Source organism: Hippopotamus amphibius, chromosome 9 (assembly GCF_030028045.1).
Source record: "Hippopotamus amphibius kiboko isolate mHipAmp2 chromosome 9, mHipAmp2.hap2, whole genome shotgun sequence".
In the NCBI taxonomy this organism is placed as follows: Eukaryota; Metazoa; Chordata; class Mammalia; order Artiodactyla; family Hippopotamidae; genus Hippopotamus; species Hippopotamus amphibius.
The window spans coordinates 121,204,995-121,227,294 of NC_080194.1; the positions used below are offsets into that span (position 1 = coordinate 121,204,995).

At 48.0% G+C, this 22,300-nt stretch overlaps 1 protein-coding gene across 6 annotated transcripts in view; it reads left to right on the top strand.

Annotated features, from left to right (window-relative positions):
• Window positions 1-22,300, top strand: part of RAB11FIP3 (RAB11 family interacting protein 3) — a 76,167-nt gene that overhangs the window by 23,947 nt on the left and 29,920 nt on the right. For all 6 annotated transcript variants that reach the window (XM_057749259.1, XM_057749260.1, XM_057749263.1 and 3 more), the window contains exon 2: window positions 13,119-13,212. In XM_057749259.1, coding sequence (XP_057605242.1) covers window positions 13,119-13,212 — 94 coding nt within the window. The remainder of the gene's footprint in view (window positions 1-13,118; window positions 13,213-22,300) is intronic.

The following is a 22,300-nucleotide window of genomic DNA, read 5'->3' on the forward strand; positions in this document are numbered from 1 at the left end:
CCCAGATGTGTACCACCCTGGGCCAGGTGTAGGCTCCCAGTGGTAGATGGGACAGCCTGGGCCGTAAGACACGTGCACCTAGAAGCCTCTCCAGGAAAGGTGTTCTCTGGATGAGTCCGGAGGCTCAGGGAGCAGGGTGGGGCGGGTGTGGGGAGCGACTGTACGGGTGCTGCATGAGGAGTGGAGGAGGTGCATCCTGATGCTGCTGGAGGTGGGGGTGTCAGGCTTCCTGGTGATCTGGGACCTGCAGGGGAGGACATTCTTTTGTGTCTTGTCATCTCTTCTTTTCCCTGGGCATCTCTGGCCCACAAGTCACAAGTCAGTTTAAGTGAAGTAAGACACTGGCAGTACTCGAGGGCGGGGCTGTGAGGTTTGCCTTGTTTCTGGTGGTGACTCTGCAGGGTCGGCTCTCCTTGTAGAGGGTGTCTCCTTCTGGGAACTTCAAGAGTGACACTCGCAGGCTGTCTTCCCAGCATGGCCCTCAGTGTGGCTCACCTGGGTGGTTTGGCTCACCTGGGTGGCGTGCGGCAGGGCAGAGGACTGCTGGGGCCTATGGTGCTGCCTGTTCCTGCACCTCAGAGCTCTTTGTTTAAGCAGAATGATCACATAGTGAAGTCCCTGTGTCACTTGTGAGTCTCTGTCTTCAGATACACCCAGGTGGGAGCTGAAGGGACAAGGGAAAGAGTTTTGGGTCCCACGCTGTGCTCACCCAGTGCCCTGGGTTGTAACCAGCTGGAGCACATGGGGGCAGCCTTAGGGCTGAGGTGGTCAGGTACCTTAAAGTAGGGGTTTTATCTGTTGTTTCACATGGCCTGTGGCGCTGTGTCTCTTCGTATCTAGAAAAGTAAGTGTGTGCAGATCAGAGGCTTTGCCATGTTCCGGAGCTGTGGCTGCTGGAGGGCCCTGAAATGTGTGTCCCCAGCTCTGTCTTGTGCTTTTGTGTGACCTTCCTACGGACAAGGTGAGAGTTGTACCACGTCTTCACTGTGATCGTGTAAGAGCTTATCTTCAGGGGCAACTCATGACGGGCCAGGCCCTGTGCACGTGCTCCGCACCAGCCTGGGCTTTTGCGGTTGGCGTCTTTCTTAGGCACTGTCCCTGTTCAGCGGCTCTGGCCTACCTGTTCCACCAAAGAGAAAGAGGCCTTTCCTTGAGGCAGATCATGGGGTCTAAGAGGGTGTCAATTCCCCAGTGGGGAGGTGGGGGTCTGTCCCATAAAAGGGGAACACGAAAGTTCACTCTGGGCAACCACCTGCTCTGGGAGATTCAAGTGTTCTTCTGGGGCGTGGTTTGTTCTGGCCACATTTAGGGGGTCTCTACCAGCCCCCTGCTGTTGTGTCCAGCTGCTGGTCCCTGTGATGGAGCCCACCTTTCACTGAGTGTTTACTGAGCACCTGCTGTGGGCCAGGCAACATTCTTGCCTTGGGGTACAGAGTGAGCAAAATGGACCATGCAGTGCCCCCCCAAAAAAGGGTGAGAATAAAAGTTTAAAATCAGCATTCAGTGCAGCAACATGGATGCAACTAGAGATTATCATAGTAAGTGAACTAAGCCAGAAAGAGAAAGACAAACACCATATGATATCACTTATATGTGGAATCCAAAATATGATGCAAGTGAACCTATTTACAAAACAGAAACAGACTCACACACATACAGAACAGACTGGTGGGGAGGGGTTGGAAGAGGGATGGAGTGGGAGGTTGGGGTCAGCAGATGTAAGCTTTTATATAAAGAATGGATAAACAAGGTCTTTATAGCACAGAGAACTGTATCCAATATCCTATGATCTAGGATAGCTAATGGAAAAGAATATATATAGAAAGAATATATATATATGTAATTGAATCACTTTGCTGTACAGCAGTAATTAACACAACATTGTAAATCAACTATACTTCAATAAATAAATAAATAAATGTTAATAAAATAAAATAAAATCAATATTCAGGTAAGCTGAATTTCTTCCAAAAGGAGTGGATTAACTTGAAACAGTAAGGGTGGAAGTTGTATCTCAATGAAGTGTTATTTTAAAAAAGTAGGGTAGATGTGGTAAGTTGACAGTGGCCACCGAAGACATCCAGGTCCTAATCCCTGGAGCCTGTGAATGTTACCTTACATGGCAAAAGGGACTTTGTGGTTCTGATTAAATTAAGGGTCTTGAGATGGGGTTATCCTGGTGGGCCCTCAGTGGAACCACAAGGATCCTTAAAAGAGGGAGGCAGCGGGGAGAAGAAGAGTTGGCTCTATGGCAAGGGAAGCTGGTCTTGGGGTGTCCAGCCCCAGTGAACGCTGGCAGCCGGATGACCAGGGGCAGATTCTCCCCTGGAGCCTCCGGGAGGGACCAGCCCTGCTGACTCCTTGATTTCAGCCTGAAGACACATTTTGGACTCTGACCTCCAGAACTGAGAGAGAATAGGTTTCTGTAGTTTTAGGCTACTAAGTTTGTGGTAATTTGTTATATAGCAGCAACAGAATGCTAATACAGTAGGGGAAAGTGTCCTTGATCCAAGAAAGGAAAACAACCAGTTTCAAACAGAGCAAATAAAATTCAAAGCCCTTCAGTAGCTGTGGAGGGAGAATAGGAAATGGGAAGAAACTACTAGCATTTTACACATAGACCGTCTTGAGAAGTAATATGATAATATTTTCCCAGGTTGCTAAATACCATTGTGTTAGAATCATACTGCATGTGCAGTTTTTTCTTCTTAAAATTATACCATTATATATTTGCACACCCTTGTTCATAACAGCACTATTTACAATCAGCAAAATGTGGAAGAAACCCCAGTGTCCATGGTCAGATAAATGGATAAACAGAATGCGGTGTATGGGTACAGTGACTGTTCAGCCTTGAAAAGGAAGGACACTCTGACACATACTGCAACATATATGAACCAGGGGGACATTCTGCTCAGTGAAATGAGCCAGACACAAAAGGACAAATCCTGTATCATCCCTTCTACCAGGTCCCTAGGGCATCGGATTCAAAGACAGAAAGTAGATAGGGGTCACCAGGGGCTGGAGGGAGGGGGTGGGGAGTTAGTGCTTCGTGGGGATAGTTTCAGTTGGGAAGATGAGAAAGCTCTGGAGATGCTGGGGGTGGTGGTCACACAGCAGTGTGAATGTACTTAATGCCACTGAGCTGTACACCTAAGAATGGTTAAGATGGTAAATTTTATTTTTTTTAGTTTTTTTTTTGCCTTTCCTTCCCTTCCCTTCCCTTCCTTCCTTCCTTCCTTGCTTTTATTGAGATATAATTGACATACAGTAAACTACATATATTTAAAGTGTTCAATTTGATTTTTTTTTCTTATTAGTAATGTGTATATGGCAATCCCAATCTCCCAGGTCATCCCGCTCCAACACCCCCTCCACCCCGCTTTCCCCTCTTGGTGTCCATATATTTGTTCTCTACATCTGTCTCTATTTCTCTCTTGCAAACTGGTTGATCTGTACAAGATGGTAAATTTTATATTATGTATATTTTATTACAACTAAAAGATTTTTGAAAGCGTGCCATCATAGCCTTTCTGAAGGTAAAGTAACAGTAGGCATTAAAAACCTTTGAAAAGTGAAGGCTCAACAGAGTTGCCACATTTCTAATCAGAGTGAGGAAAGCTGCAGACTCTCTCCACACAGGCCTTGCCTGTCTGGACGCCTGCACTATTATTGGTTCATGATTCTGCCTCACTTGTCCAACCTGCCCTGGGTGAGCAGCACTGAATGCTGCTGGCTGTTGAGTCTCATCTCACTGGTTCCTCATCCAGGGCTGGAGGCCCAGGGCTGCTCCTCCCTCCTCCGTCTCATTAACTCCCAGGCTCACACTGTAAATGTGGCCTCTGTGCTGATGAAGCCAACTGCTCTCCTCTAGCCGAGCCCACTCCTGGATGCTGTGCTCACACTGGGATGTCAGGTGGACATCTCAGACTCATGGCTGAAGCTCTGAGTGCCACCTGCAGTGTCCCCATCTCAGTAAACAGCAGCCCCACCCGTCCGGTGACTCGGGCCAAGACATCTTTCTCTCACCCGACTTCTGCTCCATCAGGAAGTCCTGCTGGCTCTATTTTCAGGATATGTCCAGAGTCCCACCACTTCTCAGGCCTTGCCTGCTGCTCTGCTAGGCTTGTGGGAGTACTGCCTCACTGCTCCCACCCTGCAGCCAGACAGTAGTGTTAAGGTAAATCCTATGACTCCTGTGCTTTCCCAGGGTGCTGACCTTTCTGCTGCCAACCGCTCGCTCGTTCTGCTCTAGCCACCCGCCCTCTTGAGGCTCCCTGTGTGCCACAGGCTTGCCTCCTCCGGCCCTTTGCACTGGCTGTGCCCTCTGCCTAGAGCACTCTGTCATGCCCTTCTCTCTCCAGCGTCTCTCCAGGCTACGTTCCTGCCTAGGGCTCAGGGTTCTCCACCACTGTCATTCAGAGGGTCGACAGAATTCAGTTTCTTGTGGTTGTAGGGCTGAGATCCCTGTTTTCTTGCTAGTGGTTGGCAGGCAATGGCCCTTGGGTCTTAGTGGCCACCCTCAGGTCCAGCCACGTGGCCCATGCAGCGCAACAGCTTACTTCTTTGTGGCCAGCTGTCTGCTACAGTTAACACACACATTGGCCATCATGTTTGCCGTGCACAGCTATCCAGTCATACAAGCGCTCTCAGGACCCTGTCCCCACAGCGTCCTGGAGCAGCTGACAACATAGAGCCAGGTCTCTGCCCAGGGCACCTGCAGTCGGGCCCCCAGTCGACAAGCCCAGCTTGTCAGCTTTTTTAGTGACCACTTTTAAGTATAGAGAGACAGTCTAGGACCTCAGATAGTTTAGGAAGGCTTCCAACAAGAAATGCAGAGACCAAAACCAAGAACAAGAAAGAAAAGTGGAAGGCACTTGAAGGGAACAAGAGTCAGTGCAGAGAGCAAAACGAAACTCAGAAAATGAAACTTGATTTATATTGTCAGTTTAAAGACTACATCACATACAGAGAACTAGAACATACCCTCAGAAATTAAAAATGAAATAAAAGCATTTCTTTAATAAGAAATTGAAAAAAGATCAAGTTGAGAATACATCCCAGAAAGTTCTTTAAAAGACAAAGAGACTAGGAGATGAAAGATAGGGAGAGGACATGATTAACAAGGCACAGTGCCTGCCAGATGACAGATGGGGGGAGGGGCCCAGAGACACCATCAGAGGGGCCCTCAGGAGGACTGCATCTCCAGGTGAAAAGGCTCTTCCTGTGAGGAGAAAGTACCCCCAGCAAATACGGCAAATCCTGCCAATAATGGAGATTAAAACAGGCCCCACACAAAGCATCAGGAAGGGGTTGGTATCAGAGGCCACAGCACGTGCAGGAGTGGGATGGGCAGCCTTCCCAGTGCATCGGGATGGGTTTCCACCTACAGCCGGGTGCAGGCACCTGCCCAGGTGAAGGGAGAGTGCTGGCCTCACACGAGGATGCTCAAGGGCACACACACCGCACACCCCTCCTCACAAAGCTATAGGGGTTTCTCTGAGACCAGGGCTTCCAGCATGGAAGGTGGGAATGCGGGCAAGAAGCAGTGGCCTGAGGAAACACGAGGGGTCTGGTGGGGCTGGGGAGCAGTAGGTGAGTGGACAGCGCAGGCATGGGCAGCAAGGGAATTGCCAAGCAGAGGAGGGAATCGAGTGAGGAAGGTAGTGCTCTCCAGTGAAAGATATTTATGTAGTCCATGATGTAAGCACTGCAGAAGGCCTAGCTAAACCGAGGGGGTGGGGCGGGGGGCGGGGTTGAATTCTTATTTTTCACCACAGGAGGACAAAATGCAGCATGTGAATTTGACAAGTCACAAAATAGCACCAGGAGCACCTTAGTTAGACGTGAAGGCAGTGACCCCCCCAAAAACCATCCAAAGCTGAAGAGTAGAAGGGCTTCTGGACAGAACCAGGCGGGAGGTGGGAGGTCTGTCCTGCTCCAGCCTGCAATGCTGTGACTGCTGCACTGAGTATCTGTGTGTACCTGTGCTCCATAACTGTGCGGTTTCTTCTTTCCCTCCTTTTCTTATTCTCAGAGGCCTAGGTTAGGCCGGGAGTCCAGGGGTGTCCTCTAGGGAATGACGCTTCCACTTCTGTTAGGTGCGGAGAGGGGATAGCTAGGCTAGAGGGCACGCTCCCCTCACGTGGCTGGGAACAAGGCCTGATTGTCCTTGATCCAGAGAAGACCTGTGGGGGGGACCCTTTTGTAGCCCCTTGGGGGGCCCACAGTGCCCCGCCTGCGAGCTGAGATGCAGGGACAAGTGGAGAGGCCTCTGCGTCCAGTGATGACTCCACTTCACCCTGATTAACAGGGTTGCATAAGTTGCACAGATGTGTTCTCTGTTACTCCTGTAAGTTCTGTTTCTTTTCAGCGCGTTTGCATAAAGCTTGAGTGTATCCACTTGACTATTTTTCCAAGTATTCTCACGTGCATTTTAAGATTTTATTGTCTTTAAAAGAACATGGAGCCGGCTCTGTGAATATACTAAAACCCACTAAATCGTACCCTTTGAATTGGTGAATTGTATGTCCATAAAGCTGTAAACAGAAATAATGTGGTCAGAACGGCTGCATCCCTTGAAGCAGCTGGAAGCACCCCTACTCCAGATCCCAGCCTCCCTGACCCCCACCTCCCACACCAAGATCTTCAAACAGAAGCAGGCTGCCAGTCACGGGTTACAGCTGGGTGCTGAGTAGGCGCCTTCTGTCCACAAAGGACATGGCTTTAGACACTGTAACACCTGTGTCTAAAGACAAAAGTGGACTCCTGAATGCGACACACACTTCTTGGGGGACATGAGGAATGACCTTTTCCATCTAAGACCAGCATGATGCTTTTATTTTAGAATTTTCTAAGCCCTCCCCCTTAAACCAGGGGCAGTTAATCAGTTCATTGTTACAGGTGATCTAGGATCACTCCTACAGGTGCAGAGGCAGGTGGCCTCTGGATGTCTTGGGCGCTGGCTTCAGGTGCACGGGTGGAGCAGCTCAGGACAGCTAAGAGGTGTTCTCAGCAGCAGGGAAAGCCGTTGTATACATACAGCGTGTAGTTTAGATGCTTTATAGATGCTCCTGGAAAGAAGGTCCGATGCCTTTTAAGTGGGTGAGCTGCAGGCCTTGTTGTGGACACTCAGGATGAAATACGATCAGCTCCTCTCCTGCCCACCCACACCTCAGGGAGAAGTTTATGAATTGCTACAGAGCCCCTGGGAACATGTTGCTTCTTGTCACCATGCCTGTTGCTGCTTGCTTTCCCACCCAGGGAATACCACATTTTATACATTTTCATGTGGATGGACTTTTGGATTGTCACCATTTTTTGAGCCATTAAAATAAGGATTCAGTGATCCTTCGTATACAAGTCTTGGTATGGATGTCTGCTTTCATTTCTCTTGAGTAACACCTAGAAGTGAAATGACTGGATCATGTGGTAGGAATAAGGCTGACCTTCTAAGGAATTTCCAGACAGTTTCCCAAAGTGGTTGTGGAATTTTCCAGTTGCAGCAGTGTGTGGGAGAATTCCAATTCCTCCACATCCTCCAGACACCTGGTGTGCGTGGTGGTGCGACAAGTCTTACACACTAGCCATTCAAATGCACATGCACCTCATTGCAGTGGGAATTTACATCCCATTGCAGTGGGAATTTACATCAAGTTCAGGATGCTGACTTGAGACTTGAGTCTTTTGAAACTTGTTCTGTGGCACAGTATATAGTCTGTCTTGATAAATGTTCCATGTGCACTTGACAGGATTCTACTTTTGTAGGCTGGAGTGTTCTGTAAATGTTAGTTAGGATGAGGTGCTTCTGGTAAGACAAGCTGTTCGGACAATGTTATGATTTAAGGACAGTAGTAAAGATCGGGTGCAGGAAGGAGGGTTGCTCTCCCCGTGAAGGGCTTTGCTTTCCCGTGATTTCTGTGCCTGGTGCTTCCGTGGCTGGAGTTCGCTGTGATTGGAGAAGTTGTTCTGGCTTCTTCTCCTGCAGGTTATGTCTGCACGTCTATAGCAGAATCAGTATAACTTGCCAGTAAATTTCTCCTGCTAGAAAAGCCGCCTGGGAGCTGGGCCTGTCTGCCTGCAGCTGGTTGCAGAGCGAGGTTCTCTCCTGGGTTGTTTCTGTGGCCTCCTGTGTCTGTCTGCCTGATGGGGTGTTGGCTGGCTTGGATGGGGTGTGCGTCTCTGCGCTTGGTTTTATGTCTCTTTGCAAGAAAGTGCAAGTTCTTAATTTCCAGGCTCGTTTTTTTCCCGAAGGCCTCTATTTTTTTTTTTTTTTTTTTTTTGGGCGCACGGGCTTAGTTGCTCCGTGGCATGTGGGATCTTCCTGGAGCAGGGATCAAACCCGTGTCCTCTGCATTGGCAGGCGGATTCTCAACCACTGCGCCACCTAGGAAGCCCCCGAAGGCCTCTAAATAGAATACTTTGGGCTTGGAGAATTAGAACCATCCCCAAATCATCAGCTGTGTGGACATTGATTTATCCTCCAAATTATAAAGAAAAATAAAGTGGACTTTAAAAAATGAATGCTTTGATTCATCCTTGCTCCTTCTAACATGGTAACTAATTAACAACTTGTTTAAAATGCATTGGTTAAATGTTTCTGAATGAAACATTAACAGCTTGGTACTTTGTGTCCAGTTGGTAGCTTCATTGTTGAAATTCTTAGGAATCTTAAGGACAGATTGGCCACTATGGATTTCAGGTTCCCAGCAAGATGCTCCGCAGATATCACAAGCTTTAGGACTTAAGGCCTTTGTGAGATAAGGAGGGAGGACTCCGACTCCATGGTGTCAAGAAGTCAGCTTCTGGGTGGACTTATGAGCCCAGCGTCTCAGGAACGCATGGGCCCTGGGACGAAGGGACAGCATGGGAGACGCTGCCTCAGGCTAGAGAATCCTGGGTTGTGGGTCAGTCAGCTTGAGTGGTCCCCATCCACGCATGTCAACAGATGGGGGGAGGGAGAGAAGGCTGACCGCTGCAGCGTCTGCCAGCCTGCCCCTTGCAGAGCGGTGTATGTGGGGGGCGAGGACTGGTGGGTAGGCCTCGGCTGGGGGCGGGTTCTCCTCCGCTGAGTGCCCTGTCTGCCTGTACCCCTCCCTGAGTGTGCCCTGTCCACGCAGCAGCCTTTTGTGGTCAGAGGTCCACTCTCCTTGGCTGACTGCCTCCTCCTTTGCTCCCTTTCCTCCCCCCATCTTTCTTCTCTTTCTTTCTTGGTCTTTTTGGTCTTTTTCTCCTTTTCTCTTTTATTTTCATTATGGAAAGTTCAAGCCTATAGAAAACTAGAGAGAATGGTGTAATGCCTCCCTGGTACCCGCCCCCCGCCCCACCCTGGCATCTCTCAGCCATGCCAGCTGGGTACATAACGTGTAAACACATATGTGCCTTACCCTCTAAATATTTTAGTAAGTATATGTCAAAAAAGCAATGTACTGGGACTTCCCTGGTGGTTCAGTGGTTAGGACTCCATGTTTCCAATGCAGGGGATGCTGGTTCAGTCCCTGGTCAGGGAACTAAGATCTCACATACCATGCAGCATGGCCAAGGGAAAAAAAAAAGCAATGCACTTGGAAAAATTACTAAAATATCATTGTCATACCTATAAAAATTAACCACTGTTCCTTAATATCATCAAATATACAATCAGTATTCATTATCCTGCATCAGTCAGTGCTAAAGTTTCTAATTATCTTATAAATATGATTAAAAGTTTTTAAAATTTGAGTCCAGATCCAAAAAGTCCCTGTATGGTAGTAGGTTGATGTGTCTCCTCTCTCTCTCTTTTTAATTAATTAATTAATTAATTAATTAATTAGTTTATTTTATTGGCTGTGTTGGGTCTTCGTTGCTGCACACGGGCTTTCTCTAGTTGCGGCGAGTGGGAGCTACTCTTCATTGTGGTGCGCGGGCTTCTCATTGCGATCGCCTCTCTTGTTGCGGAGCACGGGCTCTAGGCTCATGGGCTTCAGTAGTTGCGGCACATGGACTCAATAGTTGTGACTCACAGGCTCTAGAGCACAGGCTCAATAGTTGTGGTGCACGGGCTTAGTTGCTCCGTGGCATGTGGAATCTTCCTGGAGCAGGGATTGAACCCATGTCCCCTGCATTGGCAGGAGGATTCTTACCCACTGCGCCACCTAGGAAGTCCCTCTCCTGAGTCTCTTAATGAAGGTTCCTCTCCAACTTTTTTTCCCTTGAAGACAGCAGGTCCCTTGTCTCTGTCAAGGTCTCAGGGACTGGGTTTTATTGATTACACCCCTCGATATTGTTGACATGTGGCTTTTTTTTTTTTTTTTGACATGTGGCTTTGATCATTGTATTTCCTATAAATTGGCAGTTGGATTCTAGTTTCATCAGATCAGATGTGGTGTCTGGTTGTGTCTATTGTGCCCTTAGGGGCACTGAGCGTCATATCCTGTGACGTGTTCCGTGTCGTTACCTCACTGAAGATCTCAGATAGGACCTGCGGTTCTGACCCCTTGGCTGCTGCGCTTAGTAGCCAGGACGCTCTGTACAGAGCTACTGCCCTTGTTCCTCTGCTGTGGCCCCGTTACGCCTGTGTAGGGAAGGCAGGCTTGCCACTTGATTCTTTCCCTTCATGGGTTAGTTTTCACAATAATGAGCGGGTTCCCTAGTGTCCCTAGTGATGAGCAGTGAGTTTTACTGCAGTTGCTCCGTCATGGGTTGAGGCGAGTTTGGTGTGTTCAGTCAGTGCTCAGGTTGGCTCACTTTCAGGTTGGCTCCTGAGTTCTTGGATGTGACCTGACAAAGTCTTTCATGGCATCTTTGCTTTCAGGAATGACAAGATAGTCCAAGCTCAGCCTGCCTGTTTCCTAGTAGTTCTCCAAGGGTCCTGGTTCCCTCTAATGGGAAATGGAATGGAAATACCATCACCTGGGTGTGAGGGGTGCTAACTGCTAAGTGGAGAGAAAGTTTTTGTTTTGTTTTTAGTACATCATGAGTGATGCTTCATGGTGATGCTTAAAACTCAAAATCAGGATTATAGGATATTTGCCTGACAACTTCAGTCTTATTATATCTTTTTCATCTTTTTCACCTTTTTCAGTTGTGAGGATCCCAGTCCTCAATAACACATGGGATGGTAGAATTAGAATAGCCCTTATTACTTGGTGTTGCTGCCAAAAAGGTTAATGATCATCTAATTTTCTTTTGTAAATCACTTGATTTTTGCATATTGAAAGAATTTTTTTCTTTTCCTTTAAAGTCTAAGAAATTCACCAGAATAAGTCTTGTAGGAGGTCTTTTGGGGTTGGGAGTTGATATTCTTAGGGAGCTGATATATTCTCTCAATATGTAGTTGACACCTGAAACATGATAAATCAACTATACTTCAATAAAAAATGATAAAATAAAGTCTCAAGGAAAAAAATAAGGAAAAAACCAAATCTGTAATGAAAAACTTTTTTTTTTATTCTAGAGAATTTTTCTTAAGTATAGTTTTAATATTTGTTCTTTGCTTTGATTTTTCTTCTGAGGGAATTCTACTATCTATATATTATATCTTCTTTGCCTTACTGCAATATTTGTCACTTTCACTTGAATCCTTTTTTACCTTTTTTATTCATTTGTTTAAGAGCTTTGTTGAAGTATAATATATAATCACCCATCAAAAGTGTATGATTAGTGAATTTTAGTAAATTTATTGTTATGCCCTTCACTTCAGCCTAGTTTTACAACGTTTCCACACCCCACAGATATCTTTCCTGCTCTTTGCAGTTAATCCTTGCTTCCACCCCAGAATCCCTGAGAACCACTGATCTCTGTAGATTTGTCTTTTCTGAAAATTTTCTGTAAGTGAAAGAATATAATTTCTAGTCTTTTGTGTCTGTCTTTTTATCTAGCAGAATGTCTTTGAGGCTCTTTCATGTTGTCTGTGTATCAGTATTTCATTTCTTTTCAAGGCTGAAGAGTAGTCTGTTGTGTGGAGGGACCACGTCATGTTTATCTGTTCCTCAGCTGGTGGACATCTGGGTTGCTGCTGCTCTTTGGCTGTTTTGAATAATGCCGCTTGGTATAAACATTTGCATACACATCTTTGTTTGGACACACGTTTTCCTTTCTCTTGGGAAGATCCCTAAGAGTGGAGTTGCTGTGTTATGTGTTTGGCTCTGGTTTTCCAGGTTTGTCAGACCATTTCCCATGCTTCCCCACAGCGTCAGAGGTTCCAGTGCCTCCACTTCCTCATCAACACTTGTTGTTGTCAGTCATTTTCATTACAGCTGTTCTAATGAGTGATATAACTCATCACGGTTTTAGTTTGCATTTCCCTAAAGACTCAGGATCTGGACCATCTTTTCATGTACTTATCAGCCATTTAAATGTCTTGTTTGATGAAATGTCTGTTTAAGTCTTTTGCCCATTAAAACAAATTGTGTTTGTCTGCTTATTGAATTGTAAGATTCCTTTATACATTCTGGATGCAGGTCCTTTATCAAATATGTGATTTGCAAATATTTTCTCCCAGTCTGTGTCTTGTCTTTTATACTAATGGTACCTTTTTGAAAAAATTAATTTTTATTGTAGTATAATTAATTTACACTGTTGTCTAATGGTGTCTTTTAAAGAACAAAGGTATTACATTTTGATGAAATCCAGTTTATACTTAGAAACATAAACTTATCTTCTTTTTGGAGAGTTTCATTCTCTAGAACATCATGTGTGAATTATCCTGTTTACTTTTTATTATTTCTGATGTCCAGGGTCTACTTGCCAGAGTCCTTTTTGCTAAGACCTCTGTAGGGCTGGGAGGCCATTGAGATGGGCGGGTCTGTGCTGTGCGTAGCACCTCGATCCTGGCTGCAGTGATGCCTAAAACTTGAGCACTCAGGAAGCACAGCTGTTGGCCTGAGAGCAGGGTCTTATTCCGTGGTTCATGGTTCTGGGCACTGTTGGCAGAGTCTCCCCAGATGCAGCCTGTGCCCTGGCTGGAGCTGTTGCTGGCAGTCTGGTCAGAGGACCCGATGGCCCTTGCTTTCAGCACCACCCCTTGCAAGCTGGGTGCTTCTCTGAATATGGTGAGACTGTCATGTGCACGACCTCCCCCCCCACCCCCGCCCCCAGTGTGTGAAAGCTCGGGTAACATTCTCACTTGGCCATTGCAGGTGAAGGACTTAACGAGGTACTTGGATCCCAGTGGGCTCGGCGTGATTAGTTTCGAAGACTTCTACCGAGGGATCACGGCGATCAGAAATGGAGGTCAGTCACCCCACCGTGTGCTTCCATCGCCTCACCCCTCCCTCAGCCCCCCCAATTGGTGACCCTCACTCCTCAGACTCCCTTTGCTGAGCTGCACAGCCTCCTCCTCCTTGGAGCCCTTGAAACACCCCAGGTTTCAGGAGGCACTTTCTCCTGCCTGGTTCTTTGCTGCTCACACCCTGTCCTCCAGAATTCACTGACTCAGCTCCTTACTCATAATGTTAGAAGTCTACTGCTCCTTTCCCCAGAAGTTTTTTTTATGAAAACTTCCAAACATACAAAAACATTGCAAGACTAGCACAATGAACACCCACACGTGTGTTTGCTATACACAGTCTGCAGGCAACATCTTCCTGCGTTTGTTACCACATATCCACCCATCAGTCTGTCCAGCAATCCATCTCTTTTTTTTTTAATGGGATGCATTCTTTAAAAATTTATTTCTTTATTTATTGGCTGCGTTGCGTCTTCGTTGCCTGCTTGCAGTGGCTTCTCTTGTTGTGGAGCACAGTCTCTAGGCATGTGGGCTTCAATAGTTGTGGCATGTGGGCTCAGTAGTTACAGCTCGAGGGCTCTAGAGTGCAGGCTCAGTAGTTGTAGTGCACAGGCTTAGTTGCTCCATGGCATGTGGGATCTTCCTGGATCAGGGATCGAACCCCTGCATTGGTAGGCGGATTCTTAACCACTGCACCACCATGGAAGTCCCAGATGCATTTTATTTTATTTTAATTTATTTATTTATAAAATATTTTATTTATTTATTTATTTATTTATTTATTTAGGCTGCCCTGGGTCTTATTTGCAGCACACAGGATCTTCGTTGTGGCACACAGGATCTTTTTGCAGCATGCATGTGGGGTCTAGTTCCCTGACCAAGGATCGAACCCAGGCCCCCTGCATTGGGAGCGAGGAGTCTTACCCACTGGACCACCAGGAAAGTCCCTAATGGGATGCATTTTAGATGGGTATACTGTCATACACTTCCCCAAACACCTCATCGTGCGTGTCAGTCATTACTCAGAGTTCAGTATTTGTTTGCAGTCTTTTTTTGAGTAAAAATTTACCTTTAGAGAAATGCACAAACCTCATGTGCCCTTCCATGAGCATTGACATTCTTTTGCTGGGGCAGAGACCCCTGCCCGGAGCTTTATGCCTCTGCACACAGCTCCCTGCTGGGCTTCCAGTGATCCTCTCCCTCCTGCTGGCACCTCCTTGGCTGGTTCTGTCAGCAGGGATTAGCCTTGCCTCTCGTGGACTCACATAAATAAACCATCAGCCATGCTCCTGTGTCAGGCTTGCCCATGTGTGATGCTTGCGTCTCACCCGTGCTGCTGCATGTCAGGGGACTCTTCCCGTGTGGAGCTGTGCTCGCCTGCGTGCCTGTGCGGTTTGTCTGTCCACCCCCAAGGTGATGGACAGTAGTATATCTCCAGTTTGGGGCCATGAGGAATGAATCTTCTAGTGACACTGGGGTCCAAGTCTTTGTGTGGATAGTGTTGTCATGGCTTTGGAGCCTGTGCCCAGGGGTGGTCGCATGCTGGCTATAAGCTTAGTGTCTTACAGAACTGCCAGAGTGAACATTTCGTACTCTCACTGGTTGCCCATATGCTGTCCTTTTAAATAAATCCCGAAGTTCTGAACAGAGCTTTCCTTCTCATTCGCCGTCTGTGGCCAGGTACTTGGCTGATGGTGGTGGGAAGCCCCCGTCGCAGGCTCATTCCCCCCTCCTGCTCTTGGTGGAGGAGGAAGAGGATGTACAGAATTGAGCAGGGCCGTCGGTTACCCAGTGGGGTCAGGTCGAGGGATGCGCTTGGGTCTGCCGTCTTATCAGCAGTTGCCGGTAGTCAACTGTCTTGTCTGTTCCAGTCCCCAGATTACTGCCCAGCGGTGTCAGTGGGTGAGGCTTCCTAAATCCCGAGTCCCCTCTGGCTCTTTCTCCCAGTCAGTCTGCACTCACGTCATCAGAGGCCCCGCACAGCCTGGAGACCCAGTGCATGAGCAGCGCACACTGATGCTGTGCATCTGCCCTCAGCACGGTGGGTGGGGGCTGGGCTGGAGGACCCTGAGGGATAGCTCCAGGCTGGTAGCCCTCTTGGGGGGCTGGCTGTGCGAGGCTGGTCCAGGTGCGGGGCAGTCCTAAGGCCTGTGTGGTGAGCTGGGTCCAAGGGGGAGACACCGGAGGTGGTATTGGTGGAGGAGGTGACGTGAGCCCTGGGCTGCAGGCTGAGGGTCTGCAGGCGGAGGCTTCGTGTCTGTGTCTGGATCTATGAAACCAGTGGGTTGTAGTCCTTCAGTGATTTTTTTTTGAAGTTAGGTGTATGGTTAAAACAAAATTTTTAGGGCTTCCTAGGTGGCGCAGTGGTTAAGAATCTGCCTGACATTGCAGAGGTCACAGGTTCGATCCCAGCTCCAGGAAGATCCCACATGCCACGGAGCAACTAAGCCCGTGTGCCAAAATAAAAAAAAAAAACAAAAAAACCAAAAAAAAACAAAATTTTTAAACCTTCACCCCTTGCACAAAGTTTTTTGGTGGCTTCATGAAGATTTTTGCTTCTCCTCCACCTGCAGTGCATTTTGGTGCTTCCTGATGTGGTGTGCTCACCGCCCCACAGCAGGCACAGCAGGTGACCAGGCCTTTGAGAAGGTCACCAGGACCGCTGCAGCTGTGCCTGGGACACTGGGGACTGGCTTGTTCGCCCATGGCTTCCTCAGTTAACCTTCAGGAAGCTCTAGCTGTAGGCTTTTTTCTCTTAGTTTTAATAATCCAGTGTGATTTCTTCTTTGACTCATCAATTATTTAGAACATATTAATTTCTAAATGTATTTTAAGATCTTGTCATTAATTTGAAACCTAATCGTGTGTGGTAGTCAGAGAATGGGGTCTCTGTGCCGTGTGTGGAGTTTGAGGTCTGCTGTGTGGTCGGTTTTCACACGTGTGCCGCCTGCAGGGCTGGAGCTGCCTCATTGGGCGGCCTGGTCTCAGTGCCGAGGTCAGTAAGGAGGTCATTTATCCAGGAGGCTCCGTGGATCCTCATCTGCAGCAGCTTCATTTCACCTTCACCCCAAGTGACGGGTTGGCCATGGGTTGGCAGTGATAGAAGCTGAGGCCCCAGGACTAGTGGATCATTGGAGAAGTCTTTGCAGCTCTGCCCAAGGGCTTAGAGGTGGAAGGGTGGGGGGTACATGCGGTCAAGCCCAGGACACCAGCAAGCAGTCACTCGTACCAGGAAAAACAAGACGTGGAGTAAGAGGAAAACGTACTTGTGGGATACTGCTCGGCCAGAGGGGATCAGTGTTTATATGGTCACAATAATCAAATAAATTGAATATTCAGGTAAGCAGAGAACAGGACTAAACCATTTTGTGGGAAAGGGTGTGCTAAAAGTCCCTGAATGCTGTACCAGGACATCAGCAGAACATTCTAGAATTCAGGAACTTAAAGGGGACTGCCGGGATACTCGGCAGGACATGAGCCAGGCTAGGCACGCTGCTGGCCATTCTCAGCCCATGGCCTTGGGGGGAGTGGTGCGGGCCACTCCCTGGGTTCGTCCTGAGTGACTGCTGACCATGGGGCACTGGCCCTGCCTGTTGGCGGGAACCTTCCTGATGAATTTACCAGCTGAGGGGACGATGCATCAGTGGTTCCTAGGCCTCGAGTCAAAGGGACCGGGAGGAGCTCGGTGGTGTCTACACCTTCCAGCCAGGGCTGAGAGTGGGCTTCCTCTGAAGGGTCAAGGCCCCTGGGCATGGGCAGGAAGGAGCCCAGCACAGTGGCCACCAAGGGACGGTGCCAGGGCCATCTGTATGGCTCTGAGGCCCTCTCTGAGCCTCTCTGAACCCAGGTCAACGATTCTGTTGCCAGGTAGTGGTTGCTCTGTTCTGATATGCCCACGGGTAATGAGAAACGGAGCGATCTCAGCTGTAGGAATTCCTGGGCCTCAGGAGTCAGAATGTGCTCCTGGAAAACTCACGACCAAGTGGGTGCGACCCAGTGCGCTGTCAGCTCTCCAGCAGCCAGCCCACCAGTGACCTTTGTCTGTCGAACAGGAGGGGTGCCAGTTGCAGTCCCTGTGGCTGTCCCCTGGGTTGCACATGTCTCGAAGTTTTGTGTGTGTAGATTTACCAACCTGGTGGGAGAAGACGGTCATGAGAACTGCCTGTCTCCCAGGTCCTTCTCGTCCCCTGTGGTCAACCTTCCACCTGATGCTGAGATGGGGCTTGCAACACCCCTCTTCCCTCCTTGCCTGGGCCCTTCCCGCTGCAGCTGGGGTCCCTCTGTCCTCCCCAGGGTGCGCCACACTTCTTTCTGGATCAAAGCCTCCAGGTCAGGACAACTTTATTTTTTATTTTATTTTTTTTAATTTATTTATTTTTATTGGCTACATTGGATTTTTTTTTTTAGTTTTTATTTATTTTATTTATTTATTTATTTTTAAATTTTTTATTTTTAACAATAAACTGCATATATTTAGAGTGTACAGTTTGGTATCCCAGTCTCCCAATTCATTCCCCCCCCCACCCTCCCCGCTTTCCCCACTTGGTGTCCATATGTTTGTTCTATACATCTGTGTCTCTATTTGTGCCTTGCAAACTGGTTGATTTGTGCCATTTTTCTGTAGTCCACATATATGTGTTAATATACGATATTTGTTTTTCTCTTTCTGACTCACTTCACTCTGTATGACAGTCTCTAGATCCATCCATGTCTCTACAAATGTCCCAGTTTCATTCCTTTTTACGGCTGAGTAGTATTCCATTGTATATATGTGCCACATCTTCTTTATCCATTCATCTGTTGATGGACATTTAGGTTGCTTCCATGTCCTGGCTATTGTAAATAGTGCTGCAATGAACATTGGAGTGTATGTGTCTTTGTGAATTATGGTGTTCTCTGGGTATATGCCCAGTAGTGGGATTGCTGGGTCATATGGTAGTTCTATTTTTAGTTTTGCAAGGAACCTCCATACTGTTCTCCATAGTGGCTGTATCAATTTACATTCCCACCAGCAGTGCAAGAGTGTTCCCTTTTCTCCACACCCTCTCCAGCATTTACTGTTTGTCTATTTTCTGATGATGCCCATTCTAACTGGTGTGAGGTGATACCTCATTGTCATTTTGATTTGCATTTCTCTAATAATTAGTGATGTTGGGCAGCTTTTCATGTGCCTCTTGGCCATCCGTATATCTTCTTTGGAGAAATGCCTATTTAGGTCTTCTGCCCATTTTTTGATTGGGTTGTTTGTTTTTTTGATATTGAGCTGGATGAACTGTTTATATATTTTGGAGATTAATCCTTTGTCTGTTGATTCATTTGCAAATATTTTCTCCCATTCGGAGGGTTGTCTTTTCGTCTTACTTATAGTTTCCTTTGCTGTGCAGAAGCTTTAAAGTTTCGTTAGGTCCCACTGATTTATTTTTGTTTTAATCTCCATTATTCTAGGGGGTGGATCAGGAAAGATCTTGCAGTTATTTATGTCGGAGAGTGTTCTTCCTATGTTTTCCTCTAGGAGTTTTATAGTGTCTGGCCTTACATTTAGGTCTTTAATCCATTTCGAGTTTATTTTTGTGTGTGGTGTTAGGAAGTGTTCTAATTTCATTCTTTTCCATGTAGCTGTCCAGTTTTCCCAGCACCACTTATTGAAGAGGCTGCCTTTTCTCCATTGTATATCCTTGCCTCCTTTGTCATAGATTAGTTGACTGTAGTTTATCTCTGGGCTTTCTGTCCTATTCCATTGATCTGTATTTCTGTTTTTGTGCCAGTACCATACTGTCTTGATCACTGTAGCCTTGTGGTATAGCCTAAGTCAGGAAAGCTGATTCCACCAACTCCGTCTTTCCTTCTCAAGATTGCTTTGGCTATTCGGGGTCTTTTGCATTTCCATACAAATCGTAAAATTTCTTGTTCTAGTTCTGTGAAAAATGCCATTGATAATTTGATCGGGATTGCATTGAATCTGTGAATTCGTTGCTGTGCGAGGGCTTTCTCTAGTTACAGCTAGTAGGGGCTACTCTTCATTGTGGTGCCTGGGCTTCTCATTGCAGAGGCTTCTCTTATTGCGGAGCATGGGCTCTAGGCACGTGGGCTCAATAGCTGTGGCTCATGGGCTCTAGAGTGCAGGCTCAGTAGTTGTGGTGCACAGGCTTAGTTGCCCCGTGGCATGTGGGATCTTCCCGGACCAGGGGTTGAGCCCGTGTCCCCTGCATTGGCAGGCAGATTCTTAACCACTGCACCACCTAGGAAGTCCCAGGACAACTTTATATATATATATATATATATATTTTTTTTTTTTTTTTTTGTTTTTTTGGCTGCATCAGGTCTTAGTTGCAGTGCGTGGGCTCTTCATTGTGATGCGAGGGCTCTTTGTTGTGGTGCGTGGACTTCTGTCTAGTCGTGGTGCACAGGCTTAGTTGCCTCGCAGCATGTGTGATCTTAGTTGCCTGATCAGGGATCAAACTGGCGTCCCCTGCTTAACCACTGGACCACCTGGGAGGTCCCCAGGTCAGGACAACTTGGTGAAAGTTCTGCCTCTGGGGCCCACACACCTCTGAGTCTCATTTTTGCATTCTTTTTGGTAATGTTTCCACTTTAATTTAAAAAAAAAGCCTCCTAGGCCGGCCCAGAATTAGCCTGAATGCTCCAAGAAGTGGTGCTGTGATTTTTAAGTGGCTCAGATAGTCTGGAATAGCAGTGTCCCCAGCGAGGGGCAAGGGGGACTGCCTTGGTCTCAGCATGATGCCACACTGCAAGTGGTGTTCGCCTGCCCCAGTTCAGCCTATGTAGAGCAGACCCCACTCCTGAAGTGTGTGCTGGAGGGGACAGAGAGGGTGGGGGCTGTGGGCAGGGTTGGTGAAAGGGCCTGGCCTGGCCAGCAAATGAGGTGGGGTCCTCAGGTGGGTAGGCTGAGGGGAGGCTGCCATGATGAGAGCTTGAAGCAGGCGATAAAGGGGCCGTGGCCATGGAAGGGGGTAGCTGAGACCTGTCAGGACCATCGGCTTTGCTGAGGGGACCCTTCCAGGCTTGGGGACACAGCGCCCGTGGAGCTGGTTTTCTAGTGGAGGACAGCCTGGATAGCCCGGGAGGTGACGGGACTCGGGGGATGGTAAAGCTGGGGGCATGGAGGTCTTCCAGAGAGTGTCTGGGAAGGACCACCTGGGGCCATGCTGCACATTTGGGCTGCAGGGAGGCCAGGGGACTGGGCTGGGCAGCTTGGGTGCTGCGGGAGATTGGGTCTCTCCTGGATTGGGCGTAGGGGCTGGGCCTTCAGGGAGGCAGCGCTGGTGGGGACGCCCCTCCCTGAACAGTGAGCGAACTGCTGGGCCAGTCAGGGCTGTGGGCCCTGCTTTTCCTTTTGTTGTTGTTGATTTTTTTGTTTGTTTTAGCCCCGCGGCTTGCAGGATCTCCGTTCCCCGACCACGGATTGAACCCAGGTCCCAGCAGTGAAATCGCAGCGTCCTAACCACTGGAACGCCAGGGAACTCCCCCTGCTTTTCCTTTTTTTTTGGTAATTTGACGTTGTCATTTAACTTTTGTTAGGAATGAGAGTGAAAATAAAATAGAAATAAAAGCAAGTCAGAGACAACTTTGAAGTTTTTAACTCATAGCATTTGGGAGAATGGGAGCGTGATCACCCAAACTGCTTTCAGCCAAAGTTCACCTCAGGTCTTCCTGCCAGAGTGCCTGCCAGTGCGCCTGCTGCGGCCGCGGCAATCGGCCTGCCGCGTCTGTCGGGCTTCTGTCCTGCGTCTGGGTGTGGAACACCGACTCTGTGTGCTGACCCAGTTCTGCAGAGAAGCACAGGAGTTGCTGTCCTCACCACAGGCCTCGTTTCAGGAATAGAATGAGATCGAGGGGTGTCGTTACAAATGGGCCGTTGCTCTGGCTCATCCCTACCTCCTACCCCCACCCACCACCCACCACCCACTGCCCAAGCTCTAGAAGAATAAGATAGTACAAGGTAGAAACTGATACTTAACTGATAATTGTTTTAGTTCTTATAGAGAAAACTGATAGAAGAACCATATTTAGTTCCCATCGAGATTGTAGAAAAGCCAGTTGCATTCACATCTCCTTCCACCACATGGGGCAGGACCCACCTCTGGAAACTGAGCATATGTCCACCATGGCTAAAATGATGGGCTGCATTTTGAGAGTTTTAAATTCTCTGTTTCAGTTTTTGGAAGTGCAAGCAAGACTTAACATTTGAAAGTAGAGAGATAGGCAGAGTCAGCCTAGCTTTGTGCTGGGGTGACTGGTCCTCTTCCCTCCCCTGCCCCATATGCCCAAGGCTTCCATCCACGGTAACCCTCTTCCCGTGATTCTGCCATGGTTCACCTGCACCAAGGACCAGGCCTCCAGTGAGGGGCTGTAGGGCTGTGAGCTGGTGCACTGGGCAGCGAGAGGGGGTGGGGGTTTGGGTCTGGGTCCAGCATGCCACGCTCTGAGGTTCCTTCACTCCGGCCACCATCTGAGCCACACTCCCCAGGGAAAACGGTACAAAGCAACAGCAGTAGAAGCTGCTGATTCTTTTTTTTTTTTTTTTTAATAAATTTATTTATTTATTTTATTGGCCATGTTGGGTCTTTTTTTGCTGTGCGCGGGCTTTCTTTAGTTGCGATGAGTGGTGGCTACTTTTCGTTGTGGTGCACGGGCTCCTCATTGCCGTGGCTTCTCTTGTTGTGGAGCATGGGCTCTAGGCGCATGGGCTTCAGTAGTTGCAGCACATGGGCTCAATAGTTGTGGTTCATGGGCTCTGAAGCACAGGCTCAATAGTTGTGGCGCACGGGCTTAGTTGCTCCGCGACATGTGGGATCTTTCTGGAGCAGGGATTGAACCTGTGTCCCCTGAATTGGCAGGCGGATTCTTAACCACTGGCACCACCTAGGAAGCCCAGAAGCTGCTGATTCTTAAGACAGAAGCTGCCAAGGGGCTTTTGCAGTCTTCACTTGGCAGCAGCATCTCACAATTACTGAATGTGTAGATGTCTGAATCCATTTGATTGTCGAGGGAAGGCTTGGTTGCTCTGTTCAAATTGAGGGCTCTTCAGAAACAGGACAGTAGCCACATGTCCAGCTGCTGCTCTGTGCTGAG